The sequence below is a fragment of the Genypterus blacodes genome, unplaced genomic scaffold, assembly GCF_046128005.1.
Source record: "Genypterus blacodes isolate CSIRO-AG114 ecotype Tasmania unplaced genomic scaffold, CSIRO-AGI_Gbla_v1 ptg000058l_1, whole genome shotgun sequence".
NCBI lineage: Eukaryota > Metazoa > Chordata > Actinopteri > Ophidiiformes > Ophidiidae > Genypterus > Genypterus blacodes.
In genome coordinates, this window is record NW_027466870.1 from 6164131 (window position 1) to 6177252 (window position 13122).

General features: G+C 43.8%; 1 protein-coding gene across 1 annotated transcript in view; it reads left to right on the plus strand.

Annotated features, from left to right (window-relative positions):
- agbl4 (AGBL carboxypeptidase 4) overlaps nucleotides 1-13122 on the plus strand; it is a 215423-nt gene that overhangs the window by 141010 nt on the left and 61291 nt on the right. The window contains exon 6 of the mRNA XM_076153079.1: nucleotides 7025-7064. Coding sequence (XP_076009194.1) covers nucleotides 7025-7064 — 40 coding nt within the window. The remainder of the gene's footprint in view (nucleotides 1-7024; nucleotides 7065-13122) is intronic.

Sequence of the window (13122 nt, forward strand, 5' to 3'; positions counted from 1 at the left end):
GAGACTTTGACTGTGTTGAGTTTAAGTGGCTCCTGTTCAAAACCTCCATTACTTAAGTTCTTTGAAGCTGTAGCCAGAAGGGTGTGTGTGTGTGTGTGCAAGGCAAGGATGTGCTGGGGGGAGACAAACGGTGAGACATCAGGCTGAAGCAAGAGAGTCCTGTTCTCATCTGGGCTGGGGTCAGTGGTTATCGGCTAGATAGCAGTTCAACCTCAGCGATTATCGACGCTCGTCACAGAAGCAGACGACTCCAATTTATACCCATGGAATGAAGTTCTGTGTGCACTAAAGATGTGTGTCTGTGTGTGACGGCTGATGTAGTTATGTTCTGGTATCCTATTGTTTATATCCTGCTTCACTTGTTCTTTATGTGCACATGAATGAATTATTAATATGGATGAGAGAGACAGAGAGAGAGAGATAGAGAGAGGAAGCTTTATCTATAGATGTGTGTGTTCCCTTTCCCCACCATCACATACTGACACTTGTGGTATTAGAGCAAACAGGCCACAGCAATATGACTTTATAGAAGTAGTAATAGCTTTGTATATTTGGATAAACAGCAGCCCAGATGTGGCACCAAGGCCTTGTGATGTTCAGGCAGCAGCATTCAACCCTGCGTGGCTCCATTGTGAGTGCGTCACTGTTGGTTGCTCAGGCGCCCACATGACACCGGGAGACCTCGAGCAAGGCATTCAGTGTGCTTGGTTCCTTTTGAGACAGTAGTGTGTCACCATTCTGAAGTTGTGTCGAACACCCACACAAACCCACAAGAGCATCGCATCAATTCAATTCAACTTCATTCATATTGCGCCAAATCACAACAAAGGTTATCTTCAACAATGGAATCAAGGGAGTGAATGCTTGGAGCCGGAGTAAATGGCCTTTGATGATGAACAACAGGTAGACATTCCTCCCTCAAGGCCTTCCTACATTCAGGGTGTTGTGTCTGAGCGATGCCTCCAACAACATTACGATAACATTCATCCCTTTCTCAGGCTCGAATCAAATGGATTTTTCTGATGCATTTTGATGTTTCTACGGTTTGAAGTCTTCAAGTGTGGAAGTGAAACCGAAGCTGACCTTGGTTTTTTGTTAGCTTTTACCTTGAAACAGGCTTTGTTACTGTATTTCCTCATTTACATGTCAGGGATGTTGTTCATGGAACACAACGACACACAAACATTAAGACCTGTTTCAGTCCGAATAGAATCCGGGTGATGTTTTTTTAAACTCCATTTGGCTTCAGGCACGATCCTGATCCATCAAAATGACACAGAGGCCATTCAGTTGATGAGTCACTTTATCTAAATAAACGGAAGCTTAACTTTCAGCTGGTACTCCTGCATATTTAGCACGGCGCTGTGTTGCTACAGTGACTTTTTATCAATTCGCCCCAAAAGCATAGAACGCTGTGTGTTTTTGTGTGTGTGTGTGTGTGTGCTGCGTTCTGTCGCTGTGCTTTCCAAGCAGGCAGGGGGGCAGACGGTGGAAAACGCAATGAATACGGAAGCCTGAATTGAAGTACGCAGCTGGATGGCTTTATCTGCCACGCCTCTTCTCCTCACGCTGTGGTGCGCAAGTGACTCATCGAAATACTAAACAGGTGCGGGCAGAGGGGAGAGGAAGAAAACAATGCACCAGAAGGATTTAACTTGAAAAGGAAAACAGTTTCAAAGAGTGAGGCACCCCCCGGTCAAAACAGCGTGGACCCTGGAGGTGCCGGTTGAGGAAGCCGACAGCCTGACAGGACGGTGGAGGAGAGAGGGTGGACACAGTCATCTTAGCTGCCCTCCTAATTGGTCTTCATGAATGTTTAATGGCGTTGAGATATAAATGTATCAGGGTTTTTTCTCTGCTGCTGGCGGCGTGTCAGGGCGAGTTGACGCGTGTCTATACGGACACATGCGAATGTATTTGACTGCTGGCACGCGCTCTGTCCACCGCATGTGCATGAACAGTATGCAGCAGTGAGAGGACGGTGCGGGCGGCCCTGGCCCTCCTCTCTGTCCCTGGGCTCCAGAGGAAGCTGCTTGGCGCTCTCAGAAGGAATGAATCTTTTATTTTTTTGTTGTATTTTTAACCAAGCACTCCTGGTCACGCACAAAGCCTGACTCTCCCCTCCCCTCTGCTCCCATCCTCGCTCAACCTCTTCTCACCATCTAAACAGATATTACCCCACACTGTCATGCAAGCAGAGATACAGTCACGTCTCTGTCACCCAGTAGCCATTTTCCCTCAGAAACAGCTGCACCGTGTTCACTCTCTGGCTCAAAACGTTCCTTTAATTTGTGTATCGTGTTTCTACTCCCCGATGTTGAACACCTTCATTCCAGTGACATCATCTGCTCCATTGTTAGATGGTCAAAACAAATTCCACTTCACACATACACCTAAGAACACCAAGCATTAGCTCATCCTTACCTCACCTCCCCTCTTTACTACCAGGGGAGGATGACTAACACACACTTAGACACGCACAATGAAGATGCAGAAAACAAGGTTCCTTTTTTAACTCTGAATTGCTGCAGATCCGCTGTCGTGCGTGTGTGTGTGTGTGTGTGTGTGTGTGTGAGAGAGAGAGAGAGCGTGCATAAGAGCGAAAGTCGTGACTCACAGTGCCGGGATGAGGTGGCTTGGGATTTTGCCAGGTAAGTCAGCAGAGATGGGATGATAGAACCAGGGGAAGATGGAAGATGGGGAGATGAGTCAGGCTCTTGACAGACATTCGCTCATTCAGAACCCCTTTAAGACCCTGGGCCTGATCCCTGGATATTAAATAGGCAGGTGTGTATATGAGATGGGTCTGAGGGGACAGCAGGGGAGCAGGTTGCAGATTCTATTTCCTGCATATGACCTCATGGGGACAGAGCAGTAAAACCTGCATGACCATCATTAATGCACTGAGACCTCTTACTCAGATTAGACCATGGATCATTTACATACTTAACTTTTAACATGTAACCATTGTCATTGTTGCTTTGACTCCATCTGCATTAATCTGAGGTTGTTGCTTTTTCAGGACAGCCTGGACTTTAACCCCGGTGCATTCGGCAATAAATCTTTAATTCATTATTATAGAATTTACCTTAATTTATCATAAAGGTCCTTCTATATTTTATTTTAAAACAGGTTTTGCATTTCCATGTCATGTCTTTCTTCCTAATGCGGCCCTTTCAAAATTCGCCCTTGTAGCGGTGCGGTTTTATGCAGTATCAACAAATCAAATCAACAAATGATTTATTGTTATAATCAAAGTGTCAGTGTTCCATTTTTGACAATTTAATGTTCTTTAAGTGTAGAATTTGCCATATAATGTGATATTTCCCTGCTAATGGAGGTTCAGTTTAGTTTTACTGGCGTTGTCCCCAGCCGCATCAAATTATGTCTTCAAAAGTGAAATCTGTGCTGATATTTGGGCAGCAGCTGTATAATTTAACCATATTGACTTTAAATAAATATGAAATGAGCGACAAAATGATGTCTGGGATTGTCGTCCCTCGCCCTTCCTTCCCCTTACACGGTGGCTCCTCATCCCTCCGTCCACTCCCCCCCTCTCCCCCCCTCGTTCCTCCCCGATAACAATCAGCAAATATGAAAAGTAAATTCTGGAGGAAAATGTTGGCAAATGGGTTTTGGGTAGATTGTGCATGAATATTTAATTTAGTTATAAAGTGGGGTTTAGTACATTAATGGTTTTTCCGTCGCTGTCAATCCATTCGCCCCCCACCGCCCACCGCCCCGCCCCTCCCGTCCAGATTAAGACGCTGGTAGGGTCTGCTATCTGCTGATTGGTTCTGCTAATGATTGTCCAACTCCTGATTAGTACATTACAGAATGTGGAGGGGAGGGAGGGGGCAGCTATTAGAGGAGTGTTCATTAAGCAAAGATAGTTGTGTTTGTTAATATTCCAGGGAAACTAGTAGAGACTAATATAGAATCTAATAATGACACATAGAAATACAGTGGTTAAGATAGAATATTATTATCCTCTCATAGCTTGTTATTGTTACTTCAAAATGACTCCTGACTCCAGCCTTTGGCCCCTGTCGAGCCCTGGGGTCCAGGTTGGCTGGATGGATTGTGACAGCTGGAGTGGCCATCACCTCTGGATCCCAGTCCATTCCTTGTTTTCCGACCTATTAACACTTGAACTGGCAGGTTTCGCTATCGCATCGCCTGCGTTCAACTCTGCACTCGGGTCAAACACGGTGTCGTAAATGAGGATTCAACCCTCTGGCAGCAGTGTGTGAGTGTGTCAGACGGAGCATCAGCATTGGTTAGCGTCTAAGGTAATAGACAATTGAAGGACGATCAAACCAATCAATAAACCAGTCAACCAGTAAGACACATATTCATCAGGTTTGGCTCTTATTTGTTACAGTGAGGCCGTGCTGTGTGTGTGTGTATGCAGGGTGTGTGAACCAATGGCTGCATTTGATAAAGATTCATTCAGTCCTCTCCTTTCTGCCCTGGAATGCTTTTGCCAATGTACTGTGTCATTCTCTCTCTGTCTGCCATTCAACCGACACTAAGCACCTTAACCATGTGGAAGACAAACAAAAGCAGGAGACGGAGAGAAAGGCACCAGTGGTCGTGTGTGGAAAATCTGTAATTCACCACAGATTCATTATCGCACTCATGTCAGTGTGTCCACAAACATCTTATACGTAAATGCACTATTGTGTGTGTGTGTGTGTGTGTGTGTTTGTGTGTGTGTGTGTGTGTGTGTCTTCTAATCATAGTCCCCTGCAGAGCCCTGGACAGCCAGTAGAGGTTGCTATACACACCGAGTACTCCTGTTTATTTGCTGTGAATTATTAATGGTTTAATTAGCTGCTGATAAAGGGTTCTGTTGTGCAATCTGTCTCATTGTTCAGTGCTTTACAGTGCAAAAAGTTCAGTGAAGGAAGCCAGGAGTTTTCAGGTGTAGTTCACAGTTTGCTAGTTGTGCTCGTTTCTCTGAAATTGGCTGAATTCCCCCAACAGCAAGGAGAGAAAAAACTAAAGGTGTAAATGTTTTTCTGTTGTTATTGATTCCTGCTGTGGCTCCATATCTGACTGACTGGAGAGATGCAGCAGTCTCCACAGGTGGCAGAGCAGTCTCTCTCTCTCTCTCTCTCTCTCTCTCTCTCTCTCTCTCTCTCTCTATCTCTCTCTCTCTCTATCTCTCTCTCTCCCTCCCCCTCTCTCTCGCCCTCTCTCTCTCAGTGTGTGTGTGTGTGTGTAGCGTATGATCTCAGCTTGTTCTCCTGGCGAGCTCTCTCTTATGTTGTCACAGTGACCTCTACTGCTTACACGGTCACTCACTCCCAGCATCCATGCAAACCGTTTCCTCACACATGGAGCCCTCACAGTGTGCGTGCGTGTGTGTGCATGCTTGTGTGCATGTCTGTGTGTGTTACAACAGTACAACATGATTCCTCATCAGTCACATTTCTCTCTTTCTTTGCTGCCCTTTTGTCCCTCATGGTGGAACGATCTCCCTCTCTCTCTCAGCACCTCTGCCTCTCCTCAGCTGCAGTGTGAATCCTCACCTCTCCACATTGAATAATATGACAATCTCTGCATCTTTCTCATCCTCTTCACACGATCTGAACCATCTACACCAAAGAGGGCAATGTTTTTTCCCAGGCAGGGTTTTGGAGTCCAATTTTCTATCATTGTCATATTTTATAAGTCACTTTGAGTGAAGCCACCTGCTGAATGTCAGGATGTAGGAGGTATAAATGTAGAATAAGTGTTCAGCGACACTCGAGGCTACATGTGTGTGGGAAGAGGACTCCAAACATCCTGAGAGTCTCTCTGCTTATCCTCTCTGCAACTGGTTAGAATGGCGCTTGAATATTAATGAAGTCAGCACCTTAAAGATGGCTTTGACTGTGACCTAGTGGTTCTCTCTCTCACTCGCTCTCTCTCTCTCTCTCACGCATGCACACATACTCACATACACACACACACAAGGCCCTTCATCCTGTCCTAGAATGTGAAGATCTTCTTTCCTGAGGGACTGGCAGATGAGGAGGGCTGAGGTGTTGATTACTGCAGTGCTCAACAGTCGAGTGTGTGTGCGTGTGTGTGTGTGTGTGTGTGTGTGTGTGTGTGTGTGTTTGTGTGTGTGTGTGTTTGTGTGTGTGTAGAAAGGCAGCAGGTTAAAGAGAGGGGTGAGCAGCGAGTGCCTGTTCTGCACTCCCTCTCAGCTGCTGGAGACATCAAGTGTAAAATTGAACACTCTTTCAGAAACACTCCATCAAAGCCCATGAGGTCACACTAACGCTCACACACACGCGCACACACACACTTTAAAAATGTAGTTATACAAGCCTCCAATTTCTTTACCGTGGATGTTCAACCATAGAGAAGCTTCTTTTACCAGAAGTGCAGCTTCGAACGCCATCATCACTTCAGAATCAGCATGGGTAACATCTTGATTTGGCTTCTGAACCTATGAGCTTTGTCACAGTAACAAGAAATACATGGAGAAGTATTCAAAGAGGAAAGAGGCAAAATTCAGGAAAACTATAGAACCAATTATCTTCTTGTATGAATTCAATAAATTACAAAAAACAAACAGTAAACAAAACAACCGTAATGACAAACACTGAGGTGATACATTGTAATGTCACAAAGAAAAATAGAACAAGGAAAATTATAATAAATATGTGGCAATATTCATTTTGTAAACAGAAGTGCGTTTCATATGTGGGCTGTAGAATCAATACTGTGGGATATTAATATCAGTGTTGTTTTAAAATTTCAGTATAAATGCTTTTTGATGCTTGGATACTTTAGACAAGCCAGATTTTTTTTTACTGTAAAGAAACTATTGGCTTAAAATTGGACTGAGCAACAATCACGTGCAGTTACTTGCATGCTGATGAAGCGCATATGATGCAAAACAACAGAGTGTGTGTGTCGCACTCTGTGTGCACTTCACAGAGTACAGTGTCAGTGACTTTAAAAAAATATTATGTAATGTAAATCCAGTTTGTCTAATGTGATTTCTTCTCTCCTTTCATTTCAGCAACAACGACAGCTCGACCTGTTAACCATCACCAACACCGGTAAGAGGCCCTTATTCTCTGCCTTCACTCACTGGTCACACATCTCCTTCAGCAGTGCACCGCTGAAACAGGAGTGTGCTGTGCTGTGCCCATTAAGGCTCCTATGTGTTTATGTTGCTGTGGTTTATTATTTAAAGGTGACTTGGTATGGATTTGCTGGTAAGGCACCCAAACAATCACTCTGCTCTGCCACAAACAACATGAATGCCAGTGGGGGAAACCCTGCAGCACATTAAGTGCTGATGGGATTGCTGGCGGTCAGGTGCTGGCACTCATGTTCATGAACATTAGGATCCAGTGTAGTAAATGTCAACGCACTATTACATTTAAGCTTTTGTAATAGGATAATATGGAACTCATGAATTCAATTGTTCAGCTGTCACATAAGTCAGAAGGGCAAGCATGTGCTCCTGGGTCTACGCGCGCGTGTGTGTGTGTGTGTGTGTGTGTGCGTGCGTGTGTGTATGTGTGTGTGTGTGTGAGTGTGTGTGTGTGTGTGTGTGTTTGTGTGTGTGTGCACAGTAGTTGAGAGACTTTATACTAATGTTTGGATTGTTAAGCTATTAGCCAGGTGATCAGACAATCGTCTAGCTGTTTAACTAATAAGGTCACGCAGGGACAGAAGTGTTTATAAATGCAGATAAAGCAGAGAGCTCAGAGTGTGTAACCTTCACAGGGGGAATGTGTTTACTTTCATTCATTAAGTCAATAATATCTGTTTATTAAGTTCCATTTTAAACCCTTATTAGGTCACAGTTGATCACAGTGTGTGTGTGTGTGTGTGTGTGCCGTTTTTGTACATATTTTACAAAATATTTGTGTGTCCATGTTTGTGTTTTTACAGTGTCGATATTGGAAGATAGATGTTTGGGTAATTAAGTAGATTTTGGGACGCTTTTGAAGTATTTTGATCAATTTGGTGATGATGTCATGATGTAATATCTCAGCATAAAAACATGCCGGGTAAGGTAATTCAGTAGAGCATGCTGGCACTTTCCCGAGCATGTAATGTCAGCACGGAGGAGCGTGCACGTTTCACACACCACTGCAGCAGTCAGAGGTACACACAGGCCCATATGGTGCAGGCCTCCAACTTGACTGGATGTGGGAGCTCGTCGGGGAAACTGGCGCTGATAGCACTGATACACATCTACGCCAGACTCTGGGAGAGGCAGCTGTGTGAGCGAGGGATCCACTGAGATGGAGAGCAAGGAGATTTTTTTTTTTTCGAAATCGGGGGAGAAACAGATGGAGACGGCAAGGAGGATACAGAGGCCCATATGTCTAAAGTATCTGGATGCTCTAATATGCTTTGATTAGAATAATGCTTATGTGAGGCGTGGGGAGAGCAGGCTAATTTAGCAGGTTTATTTTGCAGCTGTTCCTTGGGCCCTGGGCACACGGCCTGGCCTTCACAGTTTGACAGAGGGCAAACAGAGGAGGGGAGGGGGACAGGGGACAGAAAGAGACGGCAGATACGACACACAGCCACACAGCATCAACGGCAAGAAAGAAAGACCTCAAGAGGAGCAGCAGGGTATTACAGTTGTGTGCTTAGACTCAGCAGACTGCACATCAGCGTGAACCTTTGCTTAACCTGATTGGCCAACTGTTGCCATCCGATCCCCCGCCTCCATTTATCAACGAGGTGGCGAGAAAAAAAAGGTGGTGGCCGTCCTTGAAATGTCGTCGAGTTGCTCCCGAAGCTTTGTAAATGAAGTTGAGGCTTAAATGGAACATGGTGGTATAACTGTAACGTCTTCTTATATCTATACACACACATTATTCCTACAACACTCGCTGTTCACACTTTCTCCGAGTTTTGAGGGATTGCAACCTTTCTTATGAGTGAAAAGAAAAGAAATATTATAACAACACTATTGGATTTAATGATTAGAAACGTGTAGTAATTGCTAACTTAGTAATTATATTTCACAGCCTAAAGCCCCAAACACACACACACACACACACACACACACAGTAACCTCTTTACTTTGTTACAGTCTGGACCATTAAATCGACCCAAAATATGAAAAGTTGTCTATTCAGAGTTTAGTGTTGTGAAAACGTTTTAATGCAGTCCTGTTGTATTTTAGAAGAAATCTATAACAAATTTCACAATGTCTTATGCTGAAGGAAATTGATTTTTTTTAAGCAGGCCACTCTGAAAACAGAATAAACTAAAGGGATATGAAGCGAGGCAGAGATATTTATGAAGCTGAGCGGAGATATTTGCCTTTTGATGAAATTAAACCGTGGGCTTTTTTAGTTTTTTTTATCCCTTTGCAGTTCATCCTTGGATCAGCTTGCACAGATGTGTCTGACTGAAGTGTTGGTTCCCTTCAAATAAAGGCAGAAAACAATTTGCTCTGAAATAACTTGAAATCTATCGTTCTTTATTAGATCTTTATAAGATTATGAGACACCTGTGATACTAATGAAAGACAATAGCCTGCTTGAAGTAGCCTCACAGGGGTGCCAATAATTTTGTCCTGGTCTTTTTCACTTCTTTTATTTTTTGAAATAATGTGTTACAGTTCTATTAAACGTGATATAAGGACAGGTGGATGTCAATTACGCTACAATGGTTGAGTTTTTGTTGTTATTTTAAATGTACCAACAAGGCACAGCAACAACAACAAGGGCCCTCGTTAGATTGAAAAGGCTTTCAATTATATCTTACTGAAAGGTTTCATCATCTGAGCAGTGCAGTGCTCAGTGGAAATTATTGTAGGTCATTATTCTGTTGTTATGCGTGGCCTTGAAGGGAAATGTATTATATTGTAAACTTGGCAGATGTATTTTATCCTGTGTGTTCACAGTTGTGTACATGCAGTGTGTGCAGAAGGTGAGGCCTGACACACACACATGTAAAGCCTTAAATGGAGACATGAATAGTTTGCTTCCTCAGAGTAGCAGCAGACATAGATTACGTGATCGTAAATTGTTTTACTCAGGCACGTAAAGCTCAGAGTCTCTGCGTGCGTCTCCTCACACTCGCCTCATACTCTTAATTGCGCAACACAAAGAATCCTGTTTAATCCGTCCGTGGATTCATCTTACTCTCATTTTTGCCTCGCAGTTCAGACAGATAATGGGAGTGCTGAGTGCGTTTCTCTCCTTCCCCTTGCAGATGAAAGAAGTGTCTCCTCCTTCCCTCCTTTCTCCTCCCTCCTCGTCTCCTCCTGGCTTGTTTTGGTCCTTTTCCACTCACATCTCCTTTTACCCAGGATTGTTTATTTGTGAACTTATTTCTTTGTCCTCGTTGTCTCTTCTTCATAGCACGGACGGCAGTGGAATCATGCGGTGTGAACACTCTAACAGGCTCAAGTGGTTTCACAACATGCTGTGTGTGCGTGAGAGAGAGCGTTTTCATGAGGATTCTGCTTGCTTGGCCTCCGTCGTGTGGCTATTCTGAATAATTCTTCCCACTTGGACATGTATGCAAACACATTCCACGACACGTATACCTCCAGTATGTACACACAAGACAGGGAAAACACACCATGGTATTTCTTTACTCTTCCTCTTCTTCATTTTATACACATATGCACACACACACACACACACACACACACAGGCCCACTCGGCCCTCTTTAATTGGACACTTGAGCAGCACACGGCTGCATCTGGCTCCTGTTGAACACAGCCTGACATTTCAGACTGCTGACCTTTCCAGCCCCACCACAACTAAATAATGATTAGTCCTGGCAACTGTTCCACCACAGTAGCAGCCAGGTATGCACACACGCATGAGCCCACACACGCGCCTACACACACACACCTAGGTGCAGACAGCATAGAACAGGTCAACAGAGAAAAAAACACACACCTGCATTGAAGGCTTTGTCTTTTCACAGTGAGAAAATCGGGTGCAGACATTGATTTGAGAAGCCATTGTCAGTCTTTTGGCTTATCGATTAGATTGTCCTTTTCCATATCTGCAGACAGAACCCAATAATGTGTTGTTCTAAATTAACTCTGCTTGCCTCTGTTTAGTTTCTCCTTTCCCCCTTATGCGCTCTCAGCATTACAGTGGGAAAAAAGGTCAATCATATTCATGAGATCTGGGCAGATTTGAGAGGATGGTGTGTGTGTGTGTGTGCGTGTGTGTGTGTGTGTGTGTGTGTGTGTGTGTGTGTGTGTGTGTGTGTGTGTGTGTGTGTGTGTGTGTGTGTGTGTACTTGCATGTGCACACACTTGTAGGGTTGTGCACAGATGTCTGCAGCAAGTGTGTGTGTGTGTGTGTGTGTGTGTCTCAAAGCAATGAAGCGGTGTGAAGATACTAGGCAGTACTCAGATCTCTCCTCACTTTCTTCTCTTTCCCTCCATCACTTTCTCTCTTTCTGTCTCCATTTCCCTGCTGTTTGGGTCAGAACAGAACAGAATGGAGATGTTCTTCATTAAAGCTTCTCTCTGTGTTGCTCTCTGATCTCCTCCATCCACACCACTGTTCGTGACTCTAAGGTCAGAGGTCACGCTCCAGACTCAAACACTGTGTCTGAATCCTTTATACTTCTGTAATTATTGTTCAATTTCAGCATGTAAATGTAGGAATTGTATTATTAGAGATGTGTTATTTGGGAGTGAGAGTCTGCGCATGATTAAAATGTAGTTGTGGATAATGTGGAACACAACATAACAGAATGAGCAGCATCCCAATCACAATGATTCATTCTAGTAGATGAATAGAGATCAACAGGAAAATGTCAAAGTTCTTCTCTCAGGTCACAGAAAAGTGACTCAGTAGATGAATGAGGAGTCGAAGAAGCACAGAAAACACAAGATAATGGGTGATTACTGAGTTTTAAAAGGCAAAAGAGAAAAGCGACATTTTAGATTGGATCTCAGTAGAATCGTCCCTTCTCATGTGGAGAGCTGAGCCGCTCCACAACACCACTGTGACCTTTGGGTTTAAACTTTGGGACAGACAGCAGATTGTAGTTGGTAGAACTGAGTGATGGACAGATGGAAAAGAAGCAGAAAGGACATTTTTACTTTGAAACAAACAAAAAAGACTTGGAAATGAACTGTAAAACTCCAAACCAGTCCGTCAATGAGTCAGGGTGAGGTTACTGCATTTTCAGATGCCAGTCAAAAGCTTAGCAGCAGCATTTTGTGTGAGCGAGCTGTAGGCAATGTAGATGTAATAGAAGTGAGAGCCTAAACCCGATGAAATGGAAAGCGTGAATTACTTTTCAAGGTCTAAATGTTGTGCAGGGCATCATATCCCAAACTCAGGGGCCAAGACTGGGAAATAACATCCAGCTACCAAAAAGGCAAAAGGCAATACAGTAAATCCCTTTAAATAATGTAATTGATTTGAAGGAAACCGGTCTTCTCTTCACAAACTAGAAAAATAGCCAAAAGGAGATCCAATATTCTGCGTTTCTGCCCTTAAAAACTCAAGGAAGGGGGCAAAGTATTACTGACTGTAATGTAATAAACTGTGACGCATGAATTTATCTTTTTATTGAATCAGTGTGTATAATCCATAGATAAAGCACAGCTGAGGCGTAGCTGGTCCCCGCTGCTTCTTTGAGAAAATAGTTCCTGTGTGTCGTCGGGCAGGCAGTGATGTCGGGCTATCGACCAATCAGATGTTGACACGTGTACATGTTCCCTCTGATGCAGAGAAACGCCTTTATTTGATGTGAAAAGCAAAACAGATGAGTGTGTTTGTGATCTTTCAGTTGTGTTTGACTGGAGAAGAAAGGACTCTATGCTGCTAAACGTCTAATCCGCCTGCTGTTTACATCAATGAGTGTTCAGATCAGTTAAGATGTTTATTTCTATATTTCTCAAAGTGTCCCAAATTTCCAGATGTCCAGATTTCCTGCTCTGCTCCAAACGATATCACACGATGTATTTATGAGTCTGATCTTATGGTCACACTGTTTGTTGTCACATTTCCCTTTATCCTCACAAAGCCCTGTGAAGCTCCTTCATCAGTGGATGTGTAATACTATGGAAGAAGCGGTTCTCCTTTGAGTTCCATTTCATCCCGAGGAGGCTGCATTCCTTCATTAAGCTCTCGTTCCCTCCTCATTTACTGGAC